At 41.6% G+C, this 15,552-nt stretch overlaps 1 protein-coding gene across 2 annotated transcripts in view; it reads left to right on the forward strand.

Annotated features, from left to right (window-relative positions):
• The window catches only part of PSTPIP2 (proline-serine-threonine phosphatase interacting protein 2), a 53,195-nt gene that overhangs the window by 30,913 nt on the left and 6,730 nt on the right, over positions 1–15,552 (forward strand). For both annotated transcript variants that reach the window (XM_088152709.1, XM_088152710.1), the window contains exons 5-10: positions 2,241–2,347; positions 6,749–6,811; positions 7,838–7,936; positions 8,898–8,943; positions 11,973–12,052; positions 14,679–14,777. In XM_088152709.1, coding sequence (XP_088008835.1) covers positions 2,241–2,347; positions 6,749–6,811; positions 7,838–7,936; positions 8,898–8,943; positions 11,973–12,052; positions 14,679–14,777 — 494 coding nt within the window. The remainder of the gene's footprint in view (positions 1–2,240; positions 2,348–6,748; positions 6,812–7,837; positions 7,937–8,897; positions 8,944–11,972; positions 12,053–14,678; positions 14,778–15,552) is intronic.

Raw genomic sequence — 15,552 nt, forward strand, 5'->3', positions numbered from 1 at the left:
GGCCTGCTTGTTCTGCTCTGTACTTGCCTAGCTCTTGCATCGAAGCCATCAATGCAACAAGGGTGTGTTCTTCAGCCAGATTGAAGCTCCATCCTTTCATATTGATGTTGCATGCAAGTATGTAAGGGATGGAATTTGCACCATAACATCATGCTTTATCGCAAGCTTCCCCTTGCTTCCCCCACCGATGCCTATACCAGAAGACTCTAGAGCAGTGTTTCTCAATCTTAGCAATGTGGCACAATCCATGCTTTCATTCAGTGTTTCTCAACCTTGGCAAGTTTAAGATATGTAAACTTCAACTTCCAGAATTTCCCAGCCAGCCATGCTGGCTGGGGAATTCTGGGAGTTGAAATCAACATATCTTAAAACTGCCAAGGTTGAGAAACACTGCTCTAGAGTTTGAGGAACCCAAGTTCTCAGCCCTATGCAGTGTGAGTCATTGGAAAGAAGCCAACTTCTTAGGATATGTTAGGGCATCGAGGCTGAGAGTTGTAGTATTGTTACTGTCAGGAGGTATGAAATTCTGAGATAAGTCTTGTTTATCTTAGGGTGGAGTTAATCACTAGGTCATGCCCAGGTTGGGACGCTGGAGAAATCTTCTTGACCCCAGAATATGAAGTGCTCCATCCGTATCTCAGATGTCATAGGAACAGCCCAAGTTTTTTGCAATATTTTAGCAACTGTGGATGATGGAAAGAGTGTAGGTCTGCTAATACTAACATGAGATGACTTTTTGGAAGAACTAATCATTTTTCTTGGCTGCTGTATATATTTTTCTTTTGTATTGTGCTTGTAATTTGGTTTTAATTGATTTTATGATTGTTTGCTGCCTAGAGTTACTTGTCTGAGATGGGTGGCCATATAAATTGATTGATTGATTGATTGATTGATTGAACAAACAAACAAACAAACAAACAAACAAACAAACAAACAAACTCTTTGCTAGCCAAGAGGTTAGAGTAGTTGCTTTCATTATGCATAATTTGTTTTAATTGTGGTTTGGAATATAAGTTACAGTGGCTAGGTTCACACATAATGCAATGTTAGACTCAAACTACTTGATGGTCTAGAGCTGGGTACCCTGGGGCTGATTGCAGTCTCCCAGCCTAACTTGGATTCAAGGCCATAATTTAAGGCAGAACACCTGCCTTGCATTTCCAGGTTGCATTTCCAGGTAGGACATTGGAAGATGCCTATCTGAAGAATTGCTGCTGCTAGTCAGTGTAGGTAATACTGGGTCAGATGGGGCAAGAATTTAACTTGGGGTGAGGCAAGTTCTTAGCAAATACATCAGATTATGAAGTGGAGAGAGAGAGAATCAATTTCATTGTCTTGACCTTGGAGAAAGGTTGAGTACTGTAGAGGACCACAGAGATGATCTTGGAGAAGATATATGGAGATTGTTAGCAAGGAAAATTAAAGTTGCCCTGCCTTGACTCTCTTTGGTGTAAGAGGGAGAGAAGGGGAAACACAGTCAGGCTTTAAAGATTCTGCTACTATAGTCTAAACTGATGTTAGCCCTTTGAAGTAGACCAGGTCAGGGAACAGACATATAAGAAATACTAAAACTTTGCTTGATTATTGATATAAGCTGTAATAACAAAATCTTGAAAGTCTGGCAGCATTCCTTCTTCCCTCCTTCTTATACCAAAAAAAAGTCAAGGCAAGGAAATCTTGAGTTTCTTTCTCATACTTTCCTGTTTTCTCAGGCTATGCTCATGGTTTGCTAACAGTCTCTTCATGCCTTCTCCGAGGTCATCTCTGTGCTCCTCTGTAGGTACACATCTAATAAATAAAGTAGGACATTCTTTCTCTGGTCCATTCTCCTATTTGCAGCTTGATTTAGCAAACGATAATGCTCAAACTGGTTTCTTTGCTAGCTCAGCCAGGGAAAACTAAAGAATCAGAGCTGTTGTTTTAGCTTGGTTTGTGGAGTAAATCATAGTGGCCTGTTTTACATTTTAAGGTAAACCATGGTTGGTTTTGATGAGTTTGGGCTTGATTTAAAGTATGTGAATCCAGCCATTGTGGTTTGTAAGCCCAATTTATGCTTAACTGTGAAATGTGAAGTTAGGTAACTGTAGTGTACTAGGTGGACTGTGTTTAAGCAAATTATAGCTTTGCACAAGGTACAAGTCTAGTTTTTGTGTTTCTGCATTGGTTTCTTATCTATAAAATGACAATAAAAATGGCTTTCCTACCAGAGTTGATGACCAGCCTGGGTTTCTTACTTCTAGGGGTAGAGAGCGTTGGCCAAAGTCATATCCAGCTAGCCCAGAATCTCAGGGAAGAAGCAAAGAAAATGGAGGATTTCCGGGAGAAGCAAAAACTCCACCGTAAAAAGGTAAGGAATTGGGGGGACAGTATACCTCAGAATATCGCCAGTAAATCTGGATTGAAATTGGAGACTGTGATGGGAAGGCCTCCTTGACTTGAAACTGAATCTGGCTGGTGGTGACAACTAGGGATACCAGACAACTTCACAGCCTATCCAAGGATTCATCCTATAGGACCAAGCTCATGGCTACATTGTCAATAGACCAGCTTTCCAAATCTGACGTTCTCCTGAAATATTAGGATTGCAAGACCCAGAATTCTCAGCCAGCAGTTCCCAACCCAATGCTTCTGGAGGGCCTCCAGATTGGAAAGGCTACAGCATAACTTTACTGCCTTCAGCCAGTGTGGTGTTGACTCCTAGAATGATAAGTACTTAATATTTTTGGCTGCTCAATGCCTGTGAATCTGTCTGTCTTCAGAGGGTAAGAAATCTGAACATCTCTAATGGAAACCAAACTTTAAAATACACTGGAGGCAATATTCTCCTTCTCTGGTAGAACGTGCCCATCACTTGAACTACTTTTCTATGAAATACAAGATCAATTTCATATATCCATTCATGAATTATGCTTGTGTTTGTATATTGCACTGAGCCATAATTTCTTGAATTGTGGTTTGCTTGCACCACATCCAAGCCTAGCACAATGTTTGACAAACCCTAATAGATTCACATAACACACTCAATACCAAGCAGACCCACAATGTGGTCTAACGTGAAAGTTGTTCACCCAGCCTGTTAATTAACTTACCCATTTTCTGCATTTGCACACTCGAATTAAAAGCTTGCTGGCTCATTTGAGAAACCTGGCTTCCCTGAATTTGATGTAATTTTAACAAGAGGTGCGCAAAACTGTATGCCAGGGATAGAATGTTCTGGGGAAACTGGAATGTTTGTTTTTCTTACGGATTGGCCATTCCAGAGTGGTCCAGTCATTTTCCAGAAACAAATCTCCTAGAGCAGGAAGACCACAAACCACTTTCTCTTCCAGAAGATTTACTTCCAATAAAAGATTGGATTACCCCAGAATGGAGTGTTCCAGGAAAAAAAAAGAAGGTTCTACGGTTTCCCAGAACATTCTATCTCTGGAACCATAGGTTTTGCACACAGCTCCTTCTAACCCAAGGTTAAAACTAATTTACCTTAGTATATTGGACTTTGAAGAAGCAGTATAGGAAGAGTATTGACACTTGTGAACTTTGGTGTTGGAGAAGATTCCTGAGAATACTGTGGACAGCCAAGAAAACAAACCAATGGGTCATTGAACAAATCAACCTAGAGTTTTCACTCAAGGCATAAATGACCAGGCTCAAATTATCCTACCTTGGACACATTATGTGAAGACCCAGCTCTCTGAAGGGCCCAACACATTGCTGCTGGAAAAGGTGGAAGGAAAGAGTAGAGGATGACCAGCAGCAAGGTGGATGGACTCAGTTACAGTAGTTGGAAGACCTGAGAGACCAGGTTAGGGACAGATTGTCATAGAGAAAATATATCTATATAGTTGCTAAGAGTCAATACCAATTTTGTGGCCCATCAATCAATCAGTCAATCAACATTAGCATGTTGTGCAAATGAAGCACCTGGGTTTTCAATTGACTTGGTTAACATGTTGGGCAATACAGTTGTTGGGCAAACCCACTTACAGCCTCTTTTGCTATTTTTGGCATCTCTGGGATGTGTTCTATTTTGAAGAAACAAGGTAGAGAGGTCTGTTGAAGACCCACGTGCCACAACGCTGCAAAGGCAGAGCAAGTTAGCTTTCCAAGTTATATGACTGTTTGCTTTGTAGGTCATAAAGCTGTAACTTTTGGTCCCAAAGGCAATAAAAGGTGTACTCCTGCCTGTCTGGCTGGGGCAGATGGCAATTATTTCCAAATCTTTCAGTATGAGATTGCTGTCATGCATGGAGGTTTTCATAGACATGGAAGAGTCAGCTGCAGGTCATGTTAACAAGAGTCAACTGATTAGTTTTAAGCCATCTGACTTCACACATCTCTCTAAGCAAGTGGTTCTTAAACTGTTTGGCCCACTTACCCTTTCCTGCTCTTGAATATTGTCATTGTTGTTGTTTAGTCGTTAAGTTGTGTCCGACTCTTCGTGACCCCATGAACCATATTGCACCAGGCCTTCCTGTCCTTCACTGCCTCCCTGAGTTGGCTCAGTTTCATGCTCATTGCTTTAGTGATGCTATCTAACCATCTCATCCTCTGCCGTCCCCTTCTCCTTTTGCCTTCCATCTTTCCCAGCATCAGGGTCTTCTCCAAAGAGATCTCTCTTCGCATTAGGTGACCAAAGTATCTGAGCTTGAGCTTCATTATCGATCCTTCCAATGAGCAATCAGGGTTGATTTCCTTTAGGATTGACTGGTTTGACCTCCTAGCAGTCCAGGGGACTCTCAAGAGTCTTCTCCAGCACCACAGTTCAAAGGCATCAATTCTTCGGCTCTCAGCCTTCTTTATGGTCCAGCTCTCACAGCCATACATTACTACTGGAAAAACCATAGCTTTGACTATGCGGATCTTTGTTGGCAAGGTGACGTCTCTGCTTTTTAATATGCTATCTAGGTTTGCCATAGCTTTCCTCCCAAGGAGCAAGCGTCTTTTAATTTCATGGCTGCAGTCTCCGTCTGCGGTGATCTTGGAGCCCAAATAAATGAAGTCTGTTACTGCTTCCATTTCTACCCCTTCTATTTGCCAGGAATTGATGGGTCCAGATGCCATGATCTTAGTTTTTTTAATGTTGAGTTTCAAGCCAGCTTTCGCACTCTCCTCTTTCACCCTCATCAAGAGGCTCTCAAAAAATACAAACTCTGTTGTGTAACGGAAGCATCTCAGCAGCGGCAGTCCCAAACTGGATCCTTGACTCACAATTACAAATTGCTCCACGACTTCCAGGATATGCCCAAATTACCTCCAGTTTAAGAACTACTGCTCTAAGGGCCTTTTATGGTTTGTTTAGTTTTGACCTTGAGTGTGAACCCAGCCATTACAGAACGCAACCTTGATTTACAACTTAGTATGTTCTGTCCAGCCAGTTGTGTCTTGGTTAAAAAAAAATAGTTCAGACAGTGAACCTAGGCAGCGTATCCCACCAATGAAAATAATCTAGATACAACAGAAGACCCATACAGGTGAAATACAGAGGTTCAGCATAGTATTTCCAAAAAGTGGCCAAACAGTAATAGCTTTTAAACTAAATAAAGTCTTGCACCTCTTATGGCTATTTCCATAGATTGCCAGGTGAGATTACAAGTTCTAATTTTTTCTGGGATCCTTCTGTGAAGGCCATTACTCACACTTCATTAATCTTGCGTGTCTCCATTGCTGTTTTAAAGCCTGACAATCGTGAATCTTTGTAACTGCATATTTTAATGTTGTCATTTCATTTATAGCTGGCCGTTCTGGGGGTAAAGTCCAAGTTGATTTATAAGTGTGTAACAACATGGGGACCAATCAAAACACTAATATATAATTTCCTTGTTTAAGGTGGTGCTTATGTTTTATTTCAAAGTTCAGAATTAAAAACTGCTGGTTTTTAGTTTTTACTTTCAAGCTGGCATTGCAGTGTTTTTTCCCTCAACTATATAGAGGTTGAATTTCCACATTGTATTAAAATCATGCAAAATTTAGCAAACCGTTATGTGGGAGCCTGGCTATGTCAAATCTGTTTCATCCTGATAATCAAGTTTTGGTTAAGCTTTTTGTTATGGAATGTCTAACAGACTTTAGAAACATAGAAGAAGAAGCAGGACTATTACAGAAAAGATTTCTTAGCGTATGGCAGTGTTTTCTCAACCTTACCAACTTTAAGATGTGTCGACTTCAGCTCCCAGAATTCCCCAGCCAGCATACTTAAAAGCTGTCAAGGTTGAAAAACACTAGTCTAAGGGAAGGGGATACATAAGAAAGAAACTCAGAGTAACTCTGCCTGAATTATGCTAGGTATAAGTTGATCTGGAGAATGGCTTTGGCAAGCTTTCAAGATTCTGTTACATTACCCCACTAGGAATAAAGATCATTCTAGAAATCCAAGGGGTTTTTGTTTCCTGAGTTTGTCAGTCTCAAACAGGTTGACACTTTTGTTAAATGGAATCAACTTTCTAGTCCTCATGGAACTATTGCTTCCTGCTTGATTGACTGCATCATCCAACTCAGCTTACAAATAAGTTGAAACTCTATAGGGTTGACAGTACTCCAGTTTCTTTGCTGGCTATAGCAACCTCTGTTGAGATGCAAGAGGGCTCGCTTAGAAACCTGTAGCAAGGAAGTGAGAATTGTGCTTTGCAAGGTAAAAAGAGAGAGAGATCCACTATTTTCCGTTCTTGTTCTGGTTATGCGGTCTTCTATTTTTAGAAGCGGGAGATGGTCCTGTTTTGCCTGGAAACAAACTGTGGTTCTTTTTTCACAGATTGAACTAATAATGGATGCAATTCATAAAAACCGAAATCTGCAGTACAAGAAAACCTTAGAAGTGAGTTATTCCTCCCATCTGTTTCTTAAAATACGTGATAATTATCTGCCTCCCATCAGCTTTCTGAAACTAGAGATGGACAACCCTTAGGCTGTTGGTGGCCTTCAAGCCCATTTTTTTGTAGCCTTTGTCTGGAAATCCAAAAAGTTTAGCCTATAGGTCACTGGTAGCCTGGTGTGATGTCCAGGGCAGCTCCCAAACTGCAACTCACTGCTTCATCATCCCTCTGCTTTTGTTGCTGTTCTTCGCTGCTTCTGCCTCCTGAACCCTCTCTATTTGTTTCTTCTGTTTCCTGTTCTCATCTCTCGGCCTTTCCATCCTTCTTTGCTTTCCACATCTATTCCTTCACTGTCTCCATTCTCCATGTTTCCTCTCCAATCCTCACCTTTTCCTCCTTCACCTGCTCAAATCCTACAGCCTCTCCTTCAGTTCCAAAACACACATGGATCCAAGGAAGCTGCAACTAATTTTTGTAAGGAGAGGGAGTTAGGACCTGTTGGAGTCCTTTTGTCAAGCTTAATTCTAGGCAGGGCAATGAATCTCATCTCTCCAGACTCTTCATCCTACATTCAGGAAGTTGCCTACAGCTGAAGTTCACAAATGTGACACAGCTTGATTGATTCTTTCATTGTAGCCAAGATAGAAGCCATAGATACCCACAGAATGTCTTCCTTTTGTGCATGAGCTAGTCCTCAGGAGGCCAAACCAAGACAGAAACATGTAGACCTGATATATACAACTTCACGGCTGCAGGTCTCAACCCAGCTCCTCAAGACCCTTGTTATCCAGTAGATAACCAATTGTAATTTTGAATGTGACAGAAGAGAAAATGATTAAATACCCAGCTAGATTCAGATTAGCTATATTTTTAATCAAGTTACAATGGAAATGAAGTCCCGCCCCTTGGTTTTTGGAATGGAACCTCTGCGATGTCCCTGAAAGTTCAGGCGAGAAACTCCATTTGAGAAAAAGTTGTGTACCCAGATTGATACTTTTTGTAACTTGCTCAGTCCTGCCATTTCCTAGGCAAAGAGGCTGTATGAACAGCGCTGCAGAGACAAAGATGAAGCAGAGCAAGCAGTTCATCGGAGCAGCAACCTGGTCACCCCCAAGCAGCAGGAAAAGGTAGGGGGCAGTACAGGCAAATGGAATGGGGAGCAGTTACAAATATGACTTGTACTTCAATTATTAAGCCTCTCTTTTGCTTTCCAGCGGTCTTTGGTATTACAGTATTAAACAGCTTGGCTCACTGAGAACTTTGTCATTGTCTATCACACTTCTTTCCTTAAACCACTTGACATTTGTATTATGTGCTCCTGCTCTAACCACTTCTACTTTGGGGTGCTTTTAGCATATACTTTGGCTGCAAAAGATGCTAGGGTTGTTCCTCAGGTTTTAAAAGGATCATGGAAGAGATAGTGGAAGAAGCTTGGGTTTGAATTTCTGGAGACTTTGCAGCCTTCTAGGGTGGAGAGAAGAATTTTGGCTTCATAGAATCATAACATTGTGGTGTTGAAGGAACCGCAAAGATCATCTCACCTAACCCTCTGCAGTGTGCAGGAAACCCAGTTAAACCATCCTCAAGAGGTGGCAGTCCAGCCTCTTCTGAAAAGCCTCCAGAGATGGAGAACCCACAACCACTACAGATAGATTATTCCACTATTGTACACTTCTTACTATCAGCATTGCTTCAGATAGCAACACTGGTGATAACTGGAATTCTACAACAGAACCAATTATTTGCCTAGTATAACTTTTCCCAGTCCTGGTCTCATTCAGATGACCTGGATCTAGAAGAGTTGGACCTAGATTGGACATGGATGGGAAGCCATCAGGGAACCCAAAGGCTGTAGGATAGACTGGAATATAAAAAAACCAAAGTCTTGAAGAAAACAATGGCAAATTGTTGCCTTGTTGTTGCCAAGAAAACGTCATCACGTGGTCATCAAGATCAGTCCTGTTGTAAAGGAGCCTTTACTTTTCCTATGAAAAATTGAGGCCATTCTTTTCTTTTCTTAGCTGGGAATGAACACGTTCCCTAACTATTCTAAAATATTTTCCTCACTTAATTTCTCTTCCTTTTCAGCTGTTTGTGAAACTTGCTCAGACCAAGACTGCCCTGGAAGACTCAGGTGAGTTGTTCTGCCTCCAAAGAGGAGAGTTGCCAACTTTCAAACTAATTTCCACTCCTTGCTCTTAAATTAAGAGCAATTTAATATGCAGAGAGGAGGAGATCGGTCCATGCAATGAAAACTTCCCAGGGTAATTCCTGCAGGTTGAGCTGATGTTAAAGACACAAGAGCCGTTTGTGATGAGTTCGTACAGCATGCCCAACGGGCTAAAATGGGTTTGTGGTTTGTGGTTCAGTGTTTTGTATGAACCAGGCCGTTACGTTGAGTCCTAATGTGGTTTATTTGTTCAGGCATCACCCACCATGTGACCGTATCAATTTTATTTTCTTAACTTGGGTTTAGGGTTAAACATGTTGGGCCAGCCCAGCCAGAGTATATTCTTTGGGGTTCTAAGAGGGGTTTAAACCGGAAGGCTGTTGTCTTTTATTTCTTTATTTTTAAGAATCCCAAGGGAGAACTTAGCCAGGCAGTTGAGAGGGCTTCATCTGGGCCAACCTTGTTTGGATTCCCCTTTGGGGATTATTCGCTTTTCTGTGTATCTTTGGAGAAAAGTAGATGGGCTGACACAAAGAGACTAGGAGCACACAACGCGTTAAGCCAACGTTACCCAACCTGGATAGCTTCCAGATATACAGACTCAACTCCCAGAATTCCCCAGCCAGTGTTACTATTGCTGAGAATTCTGGGAGTTGAAGTCAACATCCTGGATGTTGTCCCGGTGGTGGAACATTCACCAAATTATAACAGAATTTGCTGGCTTCTGGCTTATTCGTGTGTGAACTCAGCCATTGTGGATTACAATTTATGGTTTATGGTATAGTGTGCTGGAAGAATCCAGCCAATTCAATAAACTGTGGTTGAGCAAAGGATGGCTTAGTTTGTTTGGTGAACATGGTTTGAGAATAAAATTTTCCACATTTTGCTGAATCCTTTCCCCATTGGTGCTTTTTTCCCTACTTTGTCAGTGGCCATTGACTGATTTCTCTTGTTGGTCTGCAGCCCAGAACAAAAAAAATCCTGTTCTGCTTTAATGATAAGTCCAGTTCACCTTATTGTTTCTTCCCCTTTCCTGGCTGCTTCCTCCTCACCCATACAGTGCGCTGCATGTGCTAATGTTCAATAAATCAATAAATAGGAAGTTTGCTCCCCAAACGGTGCATGTTTCTTTCACAATTTCCCATGCACAGGAGCGCATGTTTCAAGCCCTCTTTCTTGCAGCTGATGGGGTGTGGGTGAGATGTTGTGGCTTGGCGTTACTTTGCTTCATATCTTTTTCCTTTATTGAATTCAGCAAGGACAGTGACTGCATAATATAACAAAAAAGCCAAGTGACTTAACCGTAGGGTTTAAATAGGATAACTGCTAGAAACAAGATGGCTGAGTTTGTAGGTTATGCGAACACAGCAACAGTAATTTGTTAATCCAGGTTTAGCATGTTATGTGAATGTAGCCATTGAGGGTAGAGATGGGAAGTTGGGGGTTCAGTCATTGTCTTAGCGTGTTCTGTGAGCCAGTCCAAGAGTTTACGTCAGAATATGGTTTATTTGTTTGGGCATAGCACATTGTGTGAACACAGCAATTGTCTGTTAACTCAAGTTTAGGATTCATTATTTTGTATGAACTCAGGCTGTGTAGAATACACTTAAAAAAAAAAAAAAGGAATAGGTAGGGGTGAAAAGAGGAAGGAAATTGCCTAAAATCTATATAACTATAGACAGTTGAAGGAACTTCAACCACATTGCTTAAATGTGTTCTTCCTTGGTTTGGAGTTAGGGGAGAAAAATTCAACTTGTTCAGATGTTGATAAAAAATGTGAATTGACAAGGAACTCTACTACGTCTTTCCAATTCTTCCGATGAACAATATATCCATATCATTGATTAGATTAGATTCTGAGGGAAAAACCCAGAAGGGAATGTTCATCCTTGATCAGCAGGATTTTTATGAGGACTTTAATTTTTCTTGCTTTAAATTATATTTTTAAGCCAGATGTCAAAATTCACTCAAAGGCACCAAAAAAAAACCCCCAAAAAAACCCTGCTCGTAATGATGCTCTTTGCAGATTTCCAGTAAACCTGTGCTTTGAGAACTTGAAATGTCCAAGAAAATTATGCAGTGTGCTATATTTTTATAGGCATTTCAGGAACTAATTCCAGGTAAAGGGACTGGTACTATTCCATTCTTGTTATCAATAAGGTGTAATTTTTAAAAAAAGTTTAAAACAAAAAGAAAAAAAAAGGGGAGATCTTGTGAGGTGCTAATATTCTTCTCCCCCAGAAAACATCACCAGATAGCAGAAAATTGTCCTCTGCTAAGTTCAATGCATTTATAGTGCAGCCCTTAAGCCCACTATTAGATGGACCATCTCAACATCTAGCATCATCTGACTGGCCTTGTCTGGGCTAGGCAGCTAAGCAGGTCTGCTTAGTACCTGGATCGATGACCTGCAGGAAATATCTAGAGAAGGAGATTTCAAACTTTTGCAGGCTGTGGAACCTGTTAAAGAAATTTCCAGAACCCCTGATCAAAAGACAAAGCTCTAGTAAAAACAGATTGGCTGTGTTTGAGTGAATCCTTTTTTTTTTTTTTTTGCCTGTAATCTTCCACAGAAATCTTTCAAGTTCTTGTGAAACCCTGAGGTTCTGCAGAACACAGTTTGACGTAGAGAGCTGGAGGCTAGACTGGGAAATAACTATTTCTGAAGAAGGGAAAGACCACCCTGTTTCCATATCATGTCATGGACAAGTCCATGTAGTCTGCAAGAGTCAAGCTTAACTTGAAGGAGCTTTTACGTTTATCTTTTTCATGGAGGAGCACTCCAAGATGCATTGATATCAGAAGTCTGATATCATTATCAAATATGATAATCAGTCCACTGGTATCCCATACCAGCCAGTTGCCCATGTGAGTCTATTCCCGTCTGGGGAATTCCTGGGGCTTTTTGTCTGGAGTCTCAGGGTGCGTTTGGAACTTGGGCCCACCATCTTTTAATACAATTGGATGGCTTTGTTGCTGTTTCCCATTTGCAGACAGGGCGTATCAGAACAACGTCAACGCTCTTGAGAAGATTAGGGAAGAGTGGCAGAAGGAGCATGTCAAGTCTTGCGAGGTAAAAAACAAACAAAAAAAACACAAAAAAATAAAACAGAACTCTTGTTTCTCCACCCAGGGTATGGTGGAGGGGACAGAGAGGGTTTCAAGAATGTTGCATTCAAATTTGGCTGGATTCTCCATTGTTTCTGGGTTCAATTCTCTGTCCTCCTCTATATTATTTCAAAAAATAAGATACTCAGCCAAACCAACAGTTTAGTTATTGATTCAGCTAAATTGCTGAGCGTTTGATGAAGCCTTGGTGGATGCATGCTATAATTTAACAGTAGTATGTAAAATAATTCCACATATGGGTATAGTTTCTTTTGGAAAACCCCAAGAAGAAAGATCCTCTTACCCAGCCAAGGGGAGGCCAACAAGCTGGAAAGCCAAACAGGTTTAAGAAAAAGGATTCCCAGCACACACACACACACACATCCCAAATTGATCCTAGAATAATTTTTTAAAATGTAGCTCTTTCTGCAGGTTCTGTTTACACCCCTTCTTGGTGCATGCAGGGGCCACCAAAATGTGCCTTTTCTGTCACTGCTTCTCTCCTGTGGAATAGCATTGTCCCAGACATCCGAATGGCCTTGTCCCTTTTATCTTATTATTATTATGGGCAATCAAGTCCAGTGTCAGCTCTTAGCAACCGCATGCTATAGATAGACCTTCTCCAGGGTGATTTGTCCCCAAACTGGTCCTTTAGATTTCCCAGAGGTGCACCCACAGAGAGTCTATAAAGCTTTGGATGTTCTAACAGGCCCTGGGGATTGGGATGATAGGACTGGTTGCTGGAGCCATGGATGGTGGATCAATTTTGGTTGGGTTGATTCTTAGGTGTTCCCTGTCCTGCGTATGTAATTATATGTATTTATATAGGTTTGATACCTTGTTTTCTGTTCTAATCTGAAGTATGGATATGGATATTGTGTGCTTTTCAGAGTCAGCTCTGCGTCTGAGGCAATTTATAAGCCCTGTAAAATAAAAATTAAACAAAATTAGATGCTTATTTATTATGGATGTATTTTCTATGCATCTACCTATCACCCATCTACTTATCATCTATCTGTCTGTCTGTCTGTCTGTCTATCTGTCTATCATGTCTATTCATTGTCTATTCATTGTCTATTCATTGTCTATCAATCATCTATCAGTCGATCAACTATCTGGCCTTCTGTCCATCCTTAAATGCTGCCTACTCAAGTGACTCTAGATGGCTTACAATAAAAGCTAATATATCAGTATGCTTAATAAAAGCATCAATAAAAATGCATCAATAAATAAGATATAAAAAATAGCACATTGTGGTGATTGAAATGTTCTTAACCAAATACTTTCTGAAAGAGAACTGTTGACCTGTTTCCTAAAAGGGTGGGGGCTGATCTGGGTTCAAGGGGCATGCTGTTCCAGAAAGAAGAGACTACAGATGGGAATGTTGTTCTCCAAGTTCCAACCCTGCTGCTTCCTTGCAGATTGAGTACCCAAAACATCCTCTCTTTTCTAGATCATGTAGGGTGGGCAGAATCTACTAGGTCCTGAAAATAACAAGGCCTAAGCCATACAGAACTTTATTGGTGATTGCTGGCATCTTGAATTGAGCCAGAAACTTAGTGGCAACTAATACAGCATCTGCAAAGTAGGTGCCATTCTATTAAACCAACTAGGGTCAGATGGATTCTGTGCCAGTGACATCTTCAATGGCAGATCCACATAGAACAAATTGCAGTAGTCTAGCTGAGAGATAGCAATAGAATCAGTGTCTTCAGTTCCTCCTGGTTCAAGAAAGGGCATGAATGGTGGACATGTCTAATGTGGCCATAGTGTCCTGACCATGGCTTCCACCTGCTGCTCCAGTAGGAGCTGTGAATCCAAGAGAACCCCCAGATTTCATGCCAGCTGTTTCTGAGGCAGTGCAATCCCATCCAGAGCAACTAATGGAATATCCATGGTACCAGGGCCTTTTGGTATCAACTGGAATTCCATCTTGCTGAGATTCAAACTTGGTCTGCATTGCCCCATCTAGTCCCTCACAGCCTCCAGGCACTGGGACAAGACTTCCATTGCATCTCCTGTTTGGCCAAGGATAGAGATGTAAAACTGGGTATCATCAGCTTATTGATAATACCAAACTGATGGATGACCTTCCCCAGCAGTTTCATGTAGCTCTTGAACAAAATAGGGGAGAGGACTGAGCCCATCCCACACTGGATTGGCCAATGACTTGACTTCTCTTCCTCCCAAAACACCAGTTGGAAACCACCAATTTAAAAATGAGTAGAACCATTGTAGGACAGTGCCTTCAATCCCTAGCTCTCATAGACAGGCCAAAGGATACCAGGGTGAATGGTATCAAATGTTGCTGAGAGATCTAACAGGACAAGTAGATGTGCACCACTCCCCTCCAAAACCTACCACAGATCGTTGTGGTCTCCATCCCATGCCCAGCCCTGAAACCTAACTGGAAGGGATCAGGTTTCAATGGTTTTATTGTGGCTTTGTATTTATTAGCTTTCTTCTCAAACTTTCTCCAAGGGGCCAGTTTACAAATATATTAAATAAAAGCCCACTCCAATAAAACAATGCTTCTTTGAAGAGTTCAGTAGCCAGGCTTTAACTGAGGTCTCCTTCTCTGTCTCCTTCAGTTCTTCGAAGGTCAAGAATGTGAGCGGATCAACTATTTCCGGAATGCTTTGTGGTTGCACGTCAACCAGCTCTCCGAAGAATGCGTCAAGAATGATGATGTAAGAAAGGAATGCCAATTCCTACATTGTGTAGATCGGGAGTTGGTATCGACAAACTTTTTGGCCTTGGCATTTTCAGAGTATGCAGTGGGTACTCTCACAAAACGGCTGCTGTAGTGGGCATGACCTATCCAGAACCACATGGATGGACTAGTGATGTTGCCTTTTGTCCAACCCCTCCACATACCTTTCTCCCATCTCAGCTTTTCTTTGGTTGCGTTCCCACATCATATGCAACCTGGTCATCTAATATTCATGCACTCTGCTCAGCTTGGTTAGTGTTTGGTGGGGTTATTTTAGTGGCCTAGTGTGCTGTGTGAAGCCAGTCCAGCTCTTTGACAAATGAGATGAAGCTCCCCTTGGGGAAAAGGACCACATTTGGCAGTGGAAATAGGCTTGTGGGATTCAAGGCCCGCCACTCTCTGCAAAATCTTAAAATCCCACTAGACGGAGCTTTACTAGTGCCAGTTCCTCTCCTGGCCCTGCCCTTGTTCTCCTTTTCCTCTGGAACCCTGATCAACAGCAGCAAGTTAGGAAGCAGGCAGGTTGAGAAGCTCCCTAGAAAAGGGAGTCAGGAAAAGTTTACTTTTGATTATTTTCAGGGTTTTGATTATTGCAGTTGATTATTTTCTGGGTTAGAGCCCAGCAAACCTTGGTTGCAAGCATCCAGAGCAAGAGTTTAAGGAGGGCAGGTAACAGAGACAAGGTTGAATGCATTTCAGAAGCTAGGAGGGTGCAGAGCAGAGACAAGCGATTCTTGCAATTTTTTCTTTTC

The sequence above is a fragment of the Python bivittatus genome, unplaced genomic scaffold, assembly GCF_059951505.1.
Source record: "Python bivittatus isolate LINGU-HERP-01145 unplaced genomic scaffold, Pbiv_v1 ctg000570_np1212, whole genome shotgun sequence".
In the NCBI taxonomy this organism is placed as follows: domain Eukaryota; kingdom Metazoa; phylum Chordata; class Lepidosauria; order Squamata; family Pythonidae; genus Python; species Python bivittatus.